At 43.3% G+C, this 18,873-nt stretch overlaps 1 protein-coding gene across 1 annotated transcript in view; it reads left to right on the top strand.

Annotated features, from left to right (window-relative positions):
- SHPK (sedoheptulokinase) overlaps positions 1-18,436 on the top strand; it is a 44,257-nt gene extending 25,821 nt beyond the window's left edge. The window contains exons 6-7 of the mRNA XM_089693673.1: positions 7,092-7,292; positions 15,183-18,436. Coding sequence (XP_089549799.1) covers positions 7,092-7,292; positions 15,183-15,568 — 587 coding nt within the window. The 3' untranslated portion in view covers positions 15,569-18,436. The remainder of the gene's footprint in view (positions 1-7,091; positions 7,293-15,182) is intronic.
- The last annotated feature ends 437 nt before the right edge of the window (positions 18,437-18,873 follow it).

Below are 18,873 nucleotides of genomic sequence, written 5' to 3'. Positions count from 1 at the left end.
AACAGTCGTTGGTGAAACCATCAGGGCCAGAGGCTTTCCCAGCCGGTAAGGAATCTATAATTTTAGTGATTTCATTAGCCGTAATTGGGGCATTACAGTGCCTTGAAAAAGTGTTCACACCCCTTGAAATTTTCCACATTTTGTCATGTTATAACCAAAAATGTAAATGGATTTTATGTGATAGACCAACACAATGTGGCACATAATTGTGTAGTGGAAGGAAAATTATAAATGGTTTTCAAATTTTTCTACAAATAAGTGTGGCATGCATTTTGTATTCAGCCCCCTTTACTCTGATACTCCTAACTAAAATCTAGTGAAACAGAGAATTCACCTAATTAGTAAATAGAGTCCACCTATGTGTAATTTAATCTCAGTATAAATACAACTGTTCAATGAAGCCCTCAGAGGTTTGTTAGAGAACATTAGTAAACAAACAGCAACACACCAGATAAGTCAGGGATAAAGTTGTGGATAGGTTTAAAGCAGGGTTAGGTTATAAAAAAATATCCCGCGCTTTGAACATCTCACAGAGCACTGTCCAATCCATCATCTGAAAATGGGAAAGCGTATGTCACAACTGCAAACCTACCAAGACATGGCCATCCACCTAAACTGACAGGCCGGGCAAGGAGAGCATTAATCAGAGAAGCAGCCAAGAGGCCCATGGTAACTCTGGAGGAGCTGCAGAGATCCACAGCTCAGGTGGGAGAATCTGTCCACAGGACAACTATTAGTCGTGCACTCCACAAATCTGGCCTTTATGGAAGAGTGGAAAGAAGAAAGCCATTGTTGAGAGAAAGCCATAAGAAGTCCCGTTTGCAGTTTGCGAGAAGCCATGTGGAGAACACAGCAAACGTGGAAGAAGGTGATCTGGTCAGATGAGACCAAAATTTTACTTTTTGGCCTAAAAACAAAACGCTATGTGTGGTGGAAAACAATGCACATCACCCTGAATACACCATCCCCACCAAGAAACGTGGTGGCAGCCTCATGTTGTGGGGATGCTTTTCTTTAGCAGGGACAGAGAAGCTGGTCAGAGTTGCTGGGAAGATGGTTGGAGCCAAATACAGGGCAATCTTAGAAGAAAACCTGTTAGAGTCTGCAAAAGACTTGAGACTGAGGCGGAGGTTCACCTTCCAGCAGGATATTGACCCTAAACATACAGCCAGAGCTACAATGGAATGGTTTAGATCAAAGCATATTCATGTGTTAGAATGGCCCAAAGTCCAGACCTAAATCCAATTGAGAATCTGTGACAAGACTTGAAAATTGCTGTTCACAGACATTCTCCTTCCAATCTGACTGAGCTTGAGCTATTTTGCAAAGAAGAATGGGCAAACATTTCACTCTCTAGATGTGCAAAGCTGGTAGAGACATCGACAAAAAGACTTGCAGCTGGAATTGCAGCGAAAGCTGGTTCTACAGAATATTGACTCGGGGGCTAAATACAAAAGCACGCCACACTCTTCAGATCTTTATTTGTAAAAAATTTTGAAAACCATTTATTATTTTCCTTCCACTTCAGAATTATGTGTCAGTTTGTGTTGGTCTATCACATAAAATACATTTACGTTTCTTTGGTTGTAACGTGACAAAATGTGGAAAATTTCAAGGGGTATGAATACTTTTTCAAGGCACTGTAAGTTGAGATGTTCAGTAGAGAGACTTGGGAGCTGTAGCCGAGCTAAGAAACTTAATATCTTGAGGGGTAGGTTGCGGAGTGTGTTGATTATCCTTAAGATTGTATAAGAAGCTGTAGTAGTATGCAAAGGAGTTAGCAATATCTTGGGGATTGATTATCTTGAGATTAGTGACAGGGTGGATGAAATATGAAATTTTTAGTTTTGGACCGATTGGCTTTCAGTCTATGTGCAAGTAATTTACTTGCACCATTTCCGCTAGCATAGTATTTAAACACCTCCCATTCTCAACGTGCATGCATATGACATCCTCCCATTCTCAACGTGCATGCACGGCTCAGGGAGCGCACAGCGATCGGCGGTGCGCTGTGCCCTCGGACACAGCGGATCACCGATCATGGAAAGAGCCGAAGATGTCGGCTCGGTCATGTGATCAGCTGTGTCCAATCACAGCTGATCGCATGTAAATAAGGAAATGCCAGTTATCAGCATTTCTCTCCTTTCGAGCTGTCACGCTGAAAGCTTGTGAGGAGAGGAGAGCCGGTAATCGGCTTTCTGTGAAGGGGACATGTACACTGATCATCAGTGTGCCCTGATGATCAGTGTAGCCCCAGCAGTGCCACCTGTCAGTGCTCATCAGTGCCTTGTGCCAGTGCCCATCAGTGCGACATCAATGCCACATATCAGTGCCTACGAGTGCATATCAGTGTCCATCTGAGCTACCTTTCAGTGTCACCCATCAGTGCCAGTCAGGGCCACCTATCAATGCCAATCAGTGCCACCTATCAGTGCTGCCAGTCAGTGCCGCCTATCAGTGCCACCTAACAGTGCCAGTCAGTGCCATGTATCAGTGCTGCCTTTCAGTGCCCATCAGTGATGCCTGTCAATGGCAATCAGTGCCACCTACCAGTGCCTCCTCATCAGTGCCACCTATCAGTGTCCATCAGTGCAGCCTATTAGTGCCCATCACTGCAGCCTCATTAGCGCACATCAGTGAAGGAGAAAAATCACTTATTTACAAAATTTTATAACAAAAACTAAGAAAAAATTTTTTTCAAAAATTTTCAGTGGTTTTTGGTTTGTTTAAGAAAAATAAAAACCCAGAGTTGATTAAATACCACCAAAATAAAGCTCTATCTGTCACAAAAAAATGATAAAAATTTCATATGGGTACAGTGTTGCATGACCGCGCAATTGTCATTCAAAATGCGACAGCGCTGAAAGCTGGAAATTGGCCTGGGCACGAAGGGGGTATAAGTGCCCTGTAGGCTTGTGGTTAATTTTAAGGACTCTTGCTGACTTGTCAAATTGTTCAGATAAGAGACCTCGCAGTTCTAGTCTGGGTTTGAGAAGGATAGATAAACGCGTGGGATCAGGTTGGCTTTTATTAACTAGTTGCCGACCGCAGATAGCCGAATGACGGCTTCACTGCGGCCGGCCAGTTCTGGGTGGACGTCATATGACGTCCCCCCAGAACGCGCTCTCCTGCGCGCCCCAGGGGGCGCGCACCCGGCGATCTCCGTGATCGCTGTGTCCTACGGACACAGCTGATCACGAGATGTGGTAAAAGGCCGATCATACCGGCCTTTTACCACGTGATCAGCGGTGTCCAATGACACGCTGATCAGAGGGAAATGCAAGTGCCGGTTCTCGGCTGCACTTTCCTCACGCTGTCAGATCGTGAGGAAAGTACTGCCGAGAACCGGCAGTTGTCAGAGCGAGGATCGGCACCGATCATCAGGGCCACTGATGATCAGTGCCCTGATGATTGGTGCCCAGCAGTGCCACCCACAAGTTCCGCCCACCTGTGCCCTGCAGTGCGCCCACTAGCTCCGCCCACCTGTGCCCAGCAGTGCACCCACCTGTGCCCAGCAGTGCACCCACCTGTGCCACTCTGCAGTGTCACACACCTGTGCCCATAAGTGCCACCTACCTGTGCCCAGCAGTGCCACCCACCTGTGCCCACCAGTGCCACCCACCTGGGCCCACCCACCAGTGCTGCCCACCAGTGCCACCCACCAGTGCAGCCCAGCAGTGCTGCCAGTCAGTGCCACCAGTAAGTGCCCAGCGGTTGTGCCAGTCAGTGCCCAGCAGTGATGCCAGTCAGTGCCATCTATCAGTACACATCATCAGTGTCACCTATCAGTGCCGCCTATCAGTGCTGCATATTAGTGCCGCCTATCCGTGACACCTCATTAGTGCTGCCTATCAGTGCTGCCTATCTGTGCCACCTCATTAGTACTGCCTATCAGTGCCTTTTAGTGCTGCCTATCAGTGCCCATCAGTGCCGCCTATCAGTGCCCATCAGTGCTGCCTCATCAACGCACATCAGTGAAGGAGAAAAAATACCTGTTTGAAAAATTTTATAATAGAAACAAAGAAACTTTTTTTTTTTTTTTCAAATTTTTTGCACTTTTTAAATTTATAGCGCAAAAAGTAAAGCGCCCAGTGGCGATTAAATACCACCAAAAGAAAGCTCTATTTGTGAGAAAAAAATGATCAAAATTTCATATGGGTACAATGTTGCATGACCGCACAATTGTCAATCAAAGTGCGGCAGCGCTGAAAGCTGAAAATTGGCCTGGTAAGGAAGGGGGTATAAGTGCCTGGTAGGCAAGTGGTTAAGTGACTCCAATTTGTGAATTGATAATAATATAGCATCTAGGTGCTGAGAATAGAGTTTTTAGTTCAGGCACAGATTTGAAAGCTAATTCCTCTCATATACGCTTTATGAGCATTCTATAACAAAAAAGGGTCTCCAGTGGAGGTAGCATTGATTTCGAAATAATCCCTGAGATGTTGAGTTAGAGATGAAACATTAGAAGGTTCACTAATAAGCTTGTAATTACAACGCCAAAGGCGCACAGGTGCGCAGGTGTCCTTTTCCTCCACCGAGATGGAGGCGGCAGCATGGTCTGACCAGGTAATATCTACAATAGAAGAAGAGGATATTTGTTGTGTGCGGGTGTGCGGGTAGTCTTTATGAGAATTTGTGTGACATGGAAACGAGTCTCTTGGGCGTAAAAGATACCTTCTTAGAGTTTGGTGGCTTCTTTCCACAGCGACGCCCTTTTGGGCGGGTGGTTCAGGCATCGTGTGTTGAGTATTACCACTTTGAAGCCCAAGTGAAGAGTGAGTGGAGTGAAAGGGCACAATTGGCTCTTGGATCAGTAGAGCAGTAACTTGGGTGGATTTTCAATTGTCCAGGTACCTGGGACTGCAGGGGACTGTAATACAGTAGGAGTAGAGAATGCAGAATGATAGTATTGGTACTCTATAGTCGGTATGCAGAAGAGAACAATAAACAGTCAAGAACAAGGTACTTTGATGCTAAGGGACTAAGGAGCCCACCAGGGGGTTAAGAAAACATAAAAAAGGTTCCAAATAGAACCAGGTGCAGATATACAGCAAAACTGAAGAGAGAGAAAGAGAAATCAGAGGTGTCAGCATGCTCCTGGCTGGATACAGGGACAGCAAGGTTGTTTGGGGCCCATCATTGTGATGCTGCTTGGATGCTCTTTTGTGGGATGTCATTTGCCAGTTCTGAGCGTAGGTGTTAGGATCATTAGACCTAAATGGAGATGCTTGAGCTTCTGGAATGATGTTCCAACGTCGAAGCCCCTGTTCCATTGTTGTCACCGTCAATGTAGTCCCATCACGTGATACCAAAAGGGAGCAGGGATAGTGCCAGTTGTCTTGTGGTTTCTCAGGGCTTTGGTAACCATTGCAAGACTTCTATGCCCCTGCAGGGTTTACTGAGAGAGGTCAGGTAATAGCTGCAGTTTGGAGTATTGGTCAGGCAGTGGATCCATACGTCCTAAGCTAGAAAGGATTTTTTCCTTGGCTTGATAGAAATGGATCTGTAACAAGTAATCTTGAGGTACTGACTGGGGTAGATGAGCCGGTTTAGGGATCCGATGGATCCTATCTGTGGTGAGGTCTTCCCTTGTTAAAGAAGCCACGACACATTTAAATAGATCTTGCACATAATGGGCTAGTTGCACCTGTGAGACTGATTCAGGGACTCCTCCTATTTAATGTTGTTACGGCAAGACCTTGAGAATCCACTTTATTTGGAGCCAGTGCAGATCCTCCCTTTGTGATACATGCGCATCTACTATTGAGTTAAAGGAAGATGCATATTCCTCCATTCTATCTTCAATCTGTCCAACTCTCTCTCCCACTACCCTGAGATCCTTTTTAAAGCCATGGATACATGATAGCAAATCAGTTTCCAGTGAACCTTAATGACAAGAGCAAGTCTTTGAGAGTGGAATCAGTGTATGTGCATTGCCTACCTCCATGTCTGAAAAGAGAAGAGGGTCATCATATTCATCTACATGGGGCCTGGACTTGGGAGGACTTCTTGTGGATGGTGTGGAGGTTCCAGAGCCATGGGAGTGAGTGACGGCTGCTGCTGCCATCTTGTTGTAGCCTCGGTGGTAGCGGAGGAAAGAAGCCATCTAGCCTCCTCGGTGGGGGGGGGGTCTTCTCACCACCACCACGTTATACTGAGGGGTCTGCGAGATGTGAGGAAGTGGTCTGGTACTAGAGAGTGCCGCAGACGGGTCCATTTCTGGTGCTGTGTTCAGCCAAGGTGCAGAGCCGTACGCAAGGTTTTTGCTGGAGAGCGGCTTCTTCTATCTTGTATTTGGAAGTGGACTTTATGCAGATTAGGAGTTATATCTTCACATCCTCTGATTTCCATGCTTTTGCCGGGGCAGTGAAGCCAGAAGAAGCTAGACAACTAACATTTTCAGAAAGAAGTTATCAACTGTAGTTTCTCTATTTCTGTCAGTAATGGTTGGATGTCCGTAGTCATTGGGAGCTATTTTTCCTTTATGTCCCAGGTTATTAAGTATATAATTGTCTAATCTTCCATAATAATAGTTGGTGTAGTGTGATTGGAAAATATTAGCTCCATATATTTATCACTTACATCCATATGTAAGTGATAAATACTGTTTATGATGTCAGATCTGTTTGTAGATAATGCCTTATGTCAGTGATTCTTGGCTGTCGGCTTGCAGGATATAAAAGGCTGCACAAAGTCACATGAGCACTTCTGTTCTTTGCCTGGGTACATAGTTATTTTGTCACCTTACTTCCAAGACATATGTCAGTGTGAGAAAATGAATTAGAATCTGCAGCATCACAGTATTGTTTATCGTATTGGGTACCCATGCTGACAAATTTGTGGTGGTTCCAAAATTGCTAATGAGGCCCCTTGGCATTGAGGGAAGCTGCTATATTGGAAATTCATTTTTTTTTTTTAAATGAGTCAAAATAGTTGATTATTAAACAGTTTTTGTTTTCTCAAAAAAAAGGAAAAAGTTGTACAACCTTTCAGAAGTCTTCAGAACAATATGCATGTCACTCCAACTGTATTTGTTTCTTCTTTAACAATGCTACTGTTTTTTTTTCTTCATATTCCTTTTATTCCAAAAGTCCTCAATATTAGCACTTCAGCCCAGCTGACGTTCTGTATGCCGGAAGGATTCCAGCCTGAAGACCACCCCACACCTGCAGAAGCTGTGACTTATTTCCCATACATGAGCAATCGGTACCTAGCAGTAGCTGCATCCCTAAACGGTGGAAATGTTTTTGCCTCCTTGGTCGGAATGCTGGTCCAGTGGACAGCTGAGCTAGGTAAAGGGTATTTTATTTATATTGTATTATACATTTCAGCAGCTGCAAGAAATTCACATATATCGATTTCAATATGGATGTAGAAACATAAGCTAAAATTTGAGCCTTTATGTAGAAAGTATACTTTATCCAACTAGGCAGATTAACAATTTTGCTTTAAAAGAGTCACTGTCAGCAGCATTTGCATACCTTACACTACCTCTCTGGAGTTCTGTGTAAAGCAGGCCATACACTGTTCAGCAGTAATAGTCTGAAATGAAATAAAAGCTGTTAATATGGTATTGCACAGAGCTGCCCCTTTACCTCCTCTCTGTGGTCCCCCACCAGCACTATCCGCTTTCCCTCTTCTACATTTGCCCCCATAGTAAGCTGTGTGCTATGGGGGCACATTTGCAGGAGTGTTCCCCAACCAGGCTGTTTGCGTCCATAGGCACATTCACAGCATGACTGACTCCACCCAGATTCAGTGAAGCCTGTGAGAGCAGGGAGAGAAGAGATGCAGCCGTGCACAGTGCTGGATAGATAGAGGACTTGGGCAAATGTTTAGGGGGGAGACAGAACAAGTGATAAAATGTTTTTACCTTAATGGAGAGAAATCATTAGGGAAAAAATGTTTTAACTTTAGAACCACTTCAAGTTTTCAGTCAGCTTTTGTAAAGGAGCCAGTCTGACAATTCTCAGCCAAACAGCCCTTGCATTAAATGCAAGCACTATTCAGGCATTCAGCATTAGCTGGAGCAGCGTCTGTTGAATACAATGGGGTTGATTTATTAAAGGCAAATAGACTGTGCAATGTGCAAAGTGCATTTGCTGCAGAGCCTAGTAAAAGAGCAGAAGCTCTGCTGACATCTGTCATCCAGGCAAAAATACTGTTTTTTTTATTTTCTTTGCACGTGATTGGGTATTCTTTGCAAATTGAGGCTTTACCCCATTCACTAACCTCTGGATCAAGTGCACTTGCAGGGTGCAGCTTCACTTTTATTACAGGTACTTCTATAGCGCCATCATTTTACACAGTGCTTTACACACACACATATATATATACAGTATATATATACAGTCATGGCCGAAATTGTTGGCACCCTTGATATTTTTCCTGAAAATCAAGTATTTCACACAAAAAAGGTATTGCATTAACACATGTTTTGCTATACACATGTTTATTCCCTTTGTATGTATTGGAACAAATATAAAACAGAGGCAGAAAAGCAAATATGACATAATGTCACACAAAACCCCAAAAATGGGCTGGACAAAAGTATTGGCACCCTTAACTTAATATTTGGTTGCACACCCTTTGGAAAACATAACTGAAATCAGTCGCTTCCTATAACCATCAATAAGCTTCTGACACCTCTCACCCGGAATTTTGGACCACTCTTCCTTTGCAAACAGCTCCAGGTCTCTCTTATTGGAAGGACACCTTTTCCCAACAGCAATTTTAAGATCTCTCCACAGGTGTTCAATGGGATTTAGATCTGGGCTCATTGCTGGCCACTTCAGAACTCTCCAGCGCTTCTTTGCCATCCATTTCTGAGTGCTTTTTGACGTATGTTTGGGGTCATTGTCCTGCTGGAAGACCCAGGATCTTGGACGCAAACCCAGCTTTCTGACACTGGGCCCTACAGTGCGACCCAAAATCCTTTGGTAATCCTCAGATTTCATGATGCCTTGCACACAGTCAAGGCACCCAGTGCCAGAGGCAGCAAAACAACCCCAAAACATCATTGAACCTCCACCATATTTTACCGTAGGTACTGTGTTTTGTTCTTTGTAGGCCTCATTCCGTTTTCGGTAAACAGTAGAATGATGTGCTTTACCGAAAAGCTCTATCTTGGTCTCATCTGTCCACAAGACGTTTTCCCAGAAGGCTTTTGGCTTACTCAAGTACATTTTGGCAAACTGTAGTCTTGCTTTTTTATGTCTCTGTGTCAGCAGTGGGGTCCTCCTGGGTCTCCTGCCATAGCGTTTCATTTCATTTAAATGTCGACGGATAGTTCGCGCTGACACTGATGCTCCCTGAGCCTGCAGGACAGCTTGAATGTCTTTGGAACATGTTTGGGGCTGCTTATCCACCATCCGGACTATTCTGCGTTGCAATCTTTCATCAATTTTCCTCATCCGTCCACGACCAGGGAGATTAGCTACAGTGCCATGGGTTGCAAACTTCTTGATAATGTTGCGCACTGTGGACAAAGGCAAATCTAGTTCTCTGGAGATGGACTTGTAACCTTGAGATTGTTGATATTTTGCCACAATTTTGGTTCTCAGGTCCTCAGACAGTTCTCGTCTCCTCTTTCTGTTGTCCATGCTTAGTGTGGCACAGACAGACACACAATGCAAAGGTTAAGTGAACGTCTCTCCTTTTTATCTGCTTTCAGGTGTGATTTCTATATTGCCCACACCTGTTACTTGCCCCAGGTGAGTTTACAGGAGCATCACATGCTTGTAACATTCTTATTTATCCGCAGTTGTGAAAGGGTGCCAATACTTTTGTCCAGCCCATTTTTGGAGGTTTGTGTGACATTATGTCGAATTTGCTTTCTTTCCTCCCTTTTTTTGTTTTGTCCCAATACACACAAAGGGAATAAACATGTGTATAGCAAAACATGTGTTAATGCAATACGTTTCGTGAGAAATACATGATTTCCTGGAGAAATATCAAGGGTGCCAACAATTTCGGCCATGACTGTATATATATATATATACACAGTTGCAAGAAAAAGTATGTGAACCCCTTGGGATTACGTGAAGTTTTGCATGCATTGGGCATAAAATGTGCTCTGAACGTCATCTAAGTCACAACAATCAAAGAACACAGTCTGCTGAACATAATACTACACAAACATTAGATGTTGCCATGGTTTAATTGCACATAACATGTAAACATTCACAGTATTTTTGCCTGGATGATAGAAGTCAGCAGAGCTTCTGCTCTTTTACTAGGCTCTGCAGCAAATGCACTTTGCACATTGCACAAAATGAATGAATCGCATGTGATTTCCTGCACAGCTCCTGTGTAAATCCAGGCTTGTCATAGTGACTTTGAGCCTGAGTTCACACAGGAGCGGTGCGGGAAATCTCCCTGCATGATGGGTTTCACCAGCAACTCCGGTTTCCATCAGCGGCTGCGGCTTGGGCTCCTCCTGCCTCTCGCACGGCTTTGTTCTCTGCATCTCCAGTGGCTCTCTCCCCTCATTCTCCAGCGTTTCAAGCCATCCACTGGACTTATCTCTTATAAAAACTAGAGTTTGAATTTAGGTCAAAGCCTTGTCATAGACTGTGTCTAATCCACAATATACATAATGCAATGAGTTGTGGTTTTCTGGTCATTTTCACAGCTGGCTCCTTCTTCATTTTGACAGTTAGCACTTGGCTTCCTTCTGTACAGAATCCTGCCATAAAAACAGAAAATGTGCTGGTAAATGAAAAGAAACTAACACAATTATAAAAATGATGTCTTTTCTCAAGACTCCTTGAATTTCCTGGGCTCATTAGCTGTTGTGAGGATTGTATCTCTGCTGCCTGTTTTTCTGTGCACAGACTTCCTCTGGGATACTTCACGAGGCTGAGTGATTTTAGCGGTGGAACTCTTTTTTTTATGGACATGATAATATGACTTTGTAATAACCTAACAGTTACTTTCTCTACTCTTACTGGTATCTTCTTCATGCATAAGTAAAGATAGTTCAGAGATTAAGAAAGGTTAATTTAGGGCCATATAAAGATGGATACCATTGACCAGTATAAATGGTGAAGCTCATTGCCTCTCAGGAGACTCTCCAGGGCAGAAATACATTTCCAGATAAACCGTATAGAGAAGATGGGATTTTTCTATGTGAAGACTGAAGGGTTTGGAGAATGGAGTGATGTTCCACAATGTATCACCAAAAGTATTAAAGCGGTAATGAACCCAAAAGCAAACATTTATTATATTGCAGCATACCAATTCCTAGATGTGATGGCTGCATTTGTTTTATTTTTTAGGCTTTTTTTCTGTTTCTATTTTCACCAGGTGATCCAGCCCGTATGTCTGTTGTCTTTCAAAAGCACAAGCTCTCCAGAATGTATCAGTTTCCTTGAATGAGACAAACCATTTATCACTAGCAGGGGTGCTTAACTTTTGGGATAAAGGTTTTACATGAATAAATAAAATCAGATCATTGCTGTAACTGATAATAAAGTGTGAGCTGGAGTTTGGCTTCAGTTTGTTAGTGCATCTAAATCTGCTTGCACATTTAACAGTACTGGTGACAGTGCTGGTGTCTGCTATGCCTCCTCTGCTCATTTCTCCAGAGTGGGTCTCATTAATACAGGAGGTATGCTACTGGCCAGATCACCAGGTGAAAACAGAGGGGAAAAAGCCAAAGAAAAGAAAAGTGATGCAGCCACCATAACTAATGTTAGTTAAGATGTAATATATTACATTTTGGGTTTTGGGTTTAATACTGCTTTAGCTTTTTAGATCTCTAGCCTAGAATGTTCTGCGGTCCTGTTTTTGGTCAAAGCAACAAGCATTTGAAATGGCAAATCTGCAGCACAGTGGCTAAATGGTTAGCACTTCCGCCTGGCAGTACTAGGGCCATTGGTTTGAATCCCAACCAAGGCCCTACCTCCCTGGAGTTTGCATGTTCTCCCTGTGCCTGCGTGGGTTTCCTCTGGGTACTCCAGTTTCCTCCCACACTCCAAAGACATGCTGGTAGGTTAATTGGATCCTGTCTGAATTGGCCCTAATATGTGTATGTATGAATGTGAGTTAGGCACCTTAGATTGTACGCCCCTTGAGGGTTAGGGACTGATGTGAATGTACAATATATAAATGTAAAGCGCGTAAATTGATGGTGCTACATAAGTACCTGTAATAAATAATAAGTAAAGAAATTTTGTGCCAGTTTACTGATGTAAAACTAAAAAATGGTGAAGCGCTAAGCAAATGCGATAAACCAATAAATCTGTGTAAATAAACACAAATAAATAAAACTAAAATCATAAATATAATTAATCAATATATGTGAGACTCCAACCTATGAAAAATGTAAAGTGACACGTGCTCAAAATTCGAATATATCTGAATTGATAAAAATCATTAATCAATATATAAACGTGAGACTGCAACACATAAAAATTGTAAAGTGACATGTGCTCAAAATACAAAACAACAATAAACTGTGTAAAAAGCCAGGTGCCTGGTCCTCCAATCAATAAAGGCACACCAGGTAAAGTGACATATGAACCAAAATAATGTTGAAAATATATATAAAAAGTGATAAGTGCTTAAACACAAATAGTAAATAATCAGCAATCTCTTAAATAAATCATTCAGTGCAAATATCAATAGTGATCAGTCCAACACAACAGTGCTTCAATTTTCAGTGTACACTTTCTTGTGCTCTCAGTGACACTCTTGTGTGACTTATCCCACAGTGGCTAAAGTGCCTCCTCACCTCCCAACATCGACCCCTCAGGGTCACAGCACCTTAAGTATTCCCACACCAGAAGGCGTTCCACAATCCGGCTCCACAGATTCCAATTGGGCTCCGCTCCTATCTCAGCGCACCTCTAGCTGCCCTTTCACACAATTGGACTCAGGCATGCATGAAAGGGGTAAAATAAAAAGACCTCCATAGTGTAATACCACTTTTAATCTTAAAAAATGCCAAATAAAATGGACACTCACATCGTTATCTTGACAGTACAGCAGTTCCCATGTGCTATGGGTGTACTACAGGACTCGGGTGTACCAAGATGGCATCAGGAACTGGAAGTGCGTCACCGCTGCTATTGGAAGTGCATCACCGCGCATGCGCTCTACGCGTTACACCACGATCCAACACGTGACTTCCTCAGGAGACGCACTTCCAGTTCGTGACGCCATCGCAGGAGGACATTCCCATTTTAGTCCCCTGATATAAGTGATAGCAAGCATAAAGATTTTCTTGGTAGACAGTGAAGTTGGTTTACAAAAAGAAAATAGACTGTTCACTTTGCAAAAGAACTATCCCCCGAGCTTAGTGAATGAGGGAAAGCTCTGCTGACTTCCTTCATCCAGTCACGTGCAAGCAAATTTACTGTTTATTATTTTCCTTGCATATGATTGGGTATTCCTGAAGTGAAATTCCACCACGTGCACTAAGCTTATTTGCCTTTAGAAAACCCAACCCTATTGTGCCATGTGTGCGGAGTGGAACAGCGATCTGGAGGAACAAAATACAATGTGTAGGGATTTAGTGAAGTATAAACTACGTACAACAAGTAAGCAGTAGGTTGATCCATGCGGTTCAATTATTTTTTTATGCTCAACACACTTGGTACAATCTGAATATACAATCTCATTTAGATCTACCAACAGCTATGCTCTGCAAGGGCCTGCCTGATTGTGTAGAAATTGTTTGCATAGATTTGGTCCTCATATCATATAGTTTTGCTAAATTTTGGGTTGGTTGCATAAAGATTGTATAGTCAGATTGTGACATGTATGGTGACTCTTGGGTGTCATGAAATAATCTTTAACGTTGTAAAGGAATACTCCCGCATCTCAATAAACTAGCAGTCATTTCAGGGGAAAAGGGGGCACTCTTTACATCTGGAGGTAAGGAGATTTAACCTTCACATAAGGAAAGGGTTCTTCACAGTAAGAGCTGTGAAAATGTGGAATATACTCTTTCAAGAACTAGTTATAGCCAGCTCAGATTTAAAAAAAAAAGATCTGGATGTATTCCTAAATGCACAAAATATAACTGGATTTTAATATTTAGAGGTAATAATGACGGGTAGTTGATCCAGAGAATATCTGATTGCCTTATGGGGGATCAGGAAGATATTTGTTCCCCCACTGGAGAGAATTGCATCATGCTTTATTGGGGGGTTTTATGCCTTCCTCTAAATCAACTGTGGGTATAGGATAGTATATATGGAGATTTAGTATTTGTGTGTATGTATGTATGTTTTTTATTGGTTAAAGTTTTTTCTGCCTATGTAACTTTTAACCACTTGCCAGACGCACTATAGCCGAATGACGGCTACAGCGCAGTTGTTCAGTTCTGGGAGGGCGTCATATGTTGTCCTCCCAAAACGCTCCCTCCTACAGACACAGTTGATCACATGATGAGGTACAAGGCCAATCACAGCGGCCTTTTACCACGAGATCAGCTGTGTCCAATGACACAGCAGATCACAATGTAAATACAGTTGCTGTTTATTGGCAGCACTTTTTACTCTCTGTCACAGTGTGAGGAAAGTACTGCCGATAACCGGCAAATGACACAGAGGACATCTGCACCGATCATCATTGCCCAGCAGTTCCACCTATCAGTGCCCAGCAGTGCCACCAGTCAGTGCTGCTAGTCAGTGCCATCAGTCAGCATCGCCCAGCAGTGCTGCCTCTCAGTGCCCATCATTGCTGCATATCAGTGCAGCATCATCAGTGCCTCCCCATCAATGTCCACCAGTTCCGCCTCATCAATGCAGCCTATCAGTGCCCATCAGTGCTTCCTATCCGAGCCACCTCATCAGTGCTGCCTATCAATGCAGCCTCATCAACACACATCAGTGGAGGAGAAAAATTACGTGTTTGCAAATTTTTTGTTCTTTTTTGTTTATAGTGCAAAAAATAAAAACCCCCAGTGGCGATTAAATACCACCAAAAGAAAGCTCTGTGTGTGGTAAAAAATGATAAAAATTTCATATGGGTACAATGTTGCATGTCCATACAATTGTCATTCAAAGTGCGACAGCACTGAAAGCTGAAAATTGGCCTGTGCACAAAGGGGGTAAAAGTGCCCGGTAGGCAAGTGGTTAACAAGATTACCAACATACTTCCCAAATGTTATTCTGATAAAGGAAAAAAAAAAAACATTGGTAGACAATAATAATTTTTTTTTGCCTTTACAGGTTTGGAAACATCAGATTCTACCATATATTCCAAGCTGATCAATGCTGCTTTATCTGAACATGAGACCCAGCTCACAATTTGTCCCACTTTGTTTGGTGAGAGGCATGCTCCGGACAGAGTGGCTTCTGTGGCAAACATCTCAACTGCCAATCTGTCACTTGGTCATGTGACTAGAGCTCTGTGCCGTGGGCTAATTGAGAACATTCATTCCATGCTGCCATCCCAGAGGCTGAAGGAAGCTGGGATTAAGCGCATCATTGGAAGTGGTAGTGCCTTGGCACGAAATGCGGTGTTGCAGCAGGAATTGGAAAGAGCGTTTTCTTTTCCTGTAGTGTATGGAAAGGATGTAGATTCTGCTGTAGGTGCTGCTATGATCATGAGGTAATAGAGAAATACAACTGGTTTTTTTTACCCTCATGGTTTTTAATTAGATTAATGTTTATTAGTTAAGGGCAGGAGGATGGCCCGGAACTTGCCAGCTACAAACTATGTGCTTATCTGCAGAAGCAATTTCAATTTCCCAGTATAAAATCTATATTTTTGACTGGTGAACTTTTCTAGGGTTTTCACCATTATTGAGATCTGTTTTCTAACTACCGTATTTTCCGGCGTATAAGACGACTGGGTGTATAAGACGACCCCCTACTTTTCCTGCTAAAATGTAGTGTTTGGGCTATACTCACCGTATAAGACTACCCCTTTAGCAATGCACACCAGTGGGAGGAATAGTGCCCCATCATCGGTGTCAGTGGGAGGAATAGTGCCCCATCATTGGTGTCAGTGGGAGGAATAGTGTCCCATCATTGGTATTAGTGGGAGGAATAGTGCCTCATCATTGGTATCAGTGGGGGGAATAGTGCCCCATCATTGGTGTCAGCGGGAGGAATAGTGCCCCATCATTGGTATTAGTGGGAGGAATAGTGCCCCATCATTGGTATTAGTGGGAGGAATAGTGTCCCATCATTGGTGTCAGTGGGAGGAATAGTGCCCCATCATTGGTGTCAGTGGGAGGAATAGTGTCCCAACATTGGTGTCAGTGGGAGGAATAGTGTCCCATCATTGGTGTCAGTGGGGGGTGGAATAGTGCCCCATCATTGGTGTCAGTGGGGGGTGGAATAGTGCCCCATCATTGGTGTCTGGGGGGGGGGGGAGGAATAGTGCCCCATTGTTGGTGTCAGTGGGGGGGAGGAATAGTGCCCCATCATTGGTGTCAGTGGGAGGAATAGTGCCCCATCATTGGTGTCAGTGGGAGGAATAGTGTCCCAACATTGGTGTCAGTGGGAGGAATAGTGTCCCATCATTGGTGTCAGTGGGGGGTGGAATAGTGCCCCATCATTGGTGTCAGTGGGGGGTGGAATAGTGCCCCATCATTGGCGTCAGTGGGGGGGGGAGGAATAGTGCCCCATCGTTGGTGTCAGTGGGGGGGAGGAATAGTGCCCCATCGTTGGTGTCAGTGGGAGGAATAGTGCTCCATCATTGGTATCAGTGACACCAATGATGGGGCACTATTCCTCCCACTGACACCAATTACACTTGCTGACCTCTGTTATAGTATGGTGCTGCTGTAGCCAGCATATGTGGTTGCAGCAGCACCTCTACACGGCACACTTACCAGCCGCTCCTTCTCTCGATTTTCGCGGGGCCGCTCAGCTTCGCCCCCTTGTCGGTAATTGGCCACCTGTGTGCCTTTCCTGAGCTACAGTTCTGGCGGCCAATCACCGTTGAGGAGGCGGAGCCGAGCAGCCGCGCGAACATCCAGTGGCCGAACAGAAGGAGCAGCCGTGCTTCCTGGACCGGATCGTCGTGGGACCGGAGCCAGGTAAGAAACAGCAGCCCCTGCCCACCCCTGTACTTAGTGTCCCTTCCATTGGAAGGGGGGGGGTGGCGGCACCGCACCGCCCCCCTAAAAAGTGTCAGTATGCCATATACCGGCGTATAAAACGACCCCCGACTTTTGAGAAGATTTTCAAGGGGTAAAAAGTCGTCTTATACGCCGGAAAATACGGTAAGTATACAATTCTATCATGTGCACAATATTAGCCTGCTTCATTGATAGTTTACAAGGTTCCAAAGACTGATTTTCTCTAGTTCAGATGTTTTTTTGATAGTGTCCTACATAGATTGTGTAACACACTGTACAAAGTGATACTAACATTTGGGGCAATACGCGCCCCAAGGACAAATGTCCAGAACAGACTTCCCTCGGCTACGCTAAATGTTAGCACTGCTCTGTGCAACATCCAGCTGCAACAGCTATCAGCCTCATAAGTTTAACAGTCTGCCTTCCACCCACACGTAAACATCAGATGCCCAGTTTGTATGGGGCCTAAGGCTTTACACAGTCACAAGCCCATTTCATGCAGAGACATAACAATTAAACACCTAAGAGATATTTAAGTTTGTGAATTAAAATACAATTATAGGTAAACCATTTTTTCTCATTTTGGATAACATAAGAGAGGTTGTAACCCCTGTCCACTAAATTTTTTCCTTCGTTGTCCCATTGGGGAGATTTTCCTTCACTTCTTGTCCCATAGCCAAAACAGGAAGTGAGAAGAAATTCCTGCAAATTAAGAGAAGCCCTTGGGGATCCCCAGTTCACCAGAACTAGTGTCCCCATTTGATGATTTCCCTTCTATTATATTTCTGGCAACAACCAACAATTTGTGATTTTCTGTTACTTTCAATTTCAATGATAATGGTTAACAGGACAAATAGAGAGGGTGAATCTCCCAAACGGGGGTACAGACAGCAATAAAAATCTAATAGGTGTTCTAATCCCTCTCCACTCTATCCAAAGCAAAGACAAGTTCTTGCCTTTAGTTATAAAACATTAAACATGAGGAGAAAATTCTCATCAGATAAATAAGGTGTGGGGGTAAAATAATTAATGCATTTAAAGAGACCTTGTTGCCAAGACCAAGTTATGTGGTTGCATTCAGTGGCCCTTGCTGTGCTATAGAAAGATCCACTAGCCATAGGCACAAAGCTAGAAAAACTGTTGTCAGAAAGAGGTACATTTGAACACAAGTGAACTGTGGAAATGTCATTATTGCTTTATCCCAGTACTTTGAAGACAGAATATTTTGACTTGTTCATAATTAAATTACTGAATAACTTGGTCATTTTTAGATTCTGCTACTATGATAATTTAGTATTTCTGATGCAAGTGGAAAATACAGTATTTATGTATTTTAAAATATTGACAATGATTTAAGAAAAAAAATACAATAAAGGACTTTCCTTTTTATTATACTTGTCTCAGTTTTTTTTTTTTGTGGTTGCTTGTTCATCAGCAATATTCAGATACAGTTGCAAGAAAAAGTATGTGAACCCCTTGGGATTACGTGGAGTTTTGCATGAATTGGGCATAAAATGTGCTCTGAACGTCATCTAAGTCACAACAATAGAAGAACACAGTCTGCTGAACATAATACTACACAAACATTAGATGTTGCCATGGTTTAATTGCACATAACATGTAAACATTCACAGTGCAGGGAGGAAAAATATGTGAACCTTTGGACTTAATAACTGGTTGACCCTCCTTTGGCAGCAATAACCTCAACCAAACGTTTCCTGTAGTTGCAGATCAGACCTGCACAGCGATCTGGAGTAATTTTGGACCACTCCTCTTCACAAAACTGTTTCAGTGTAGCAATATTCTTGGGATGTCTGGTGTGAATCGCT

The sequence above is a fragment of the Staurois parvus genome, unplaced genomic scaffold, assembly GCF_062004578.1.
Source record: "Staurois parvus isolate SC_StPar_1 unplaced genomic scaffold, SC_StPar_1.0 ptg000635l, whole genome shotgun sequence".
NCBI classification, from domain to species: domain Eukaryota; kingdom Metazoa; phylum Chordata; class Amphibia; order Anura; family Ranidae; genus Staurois; species Staurois parvus.
This window is presented reverse-complemented; position numbering and strand designations above follow the sequence as displayed.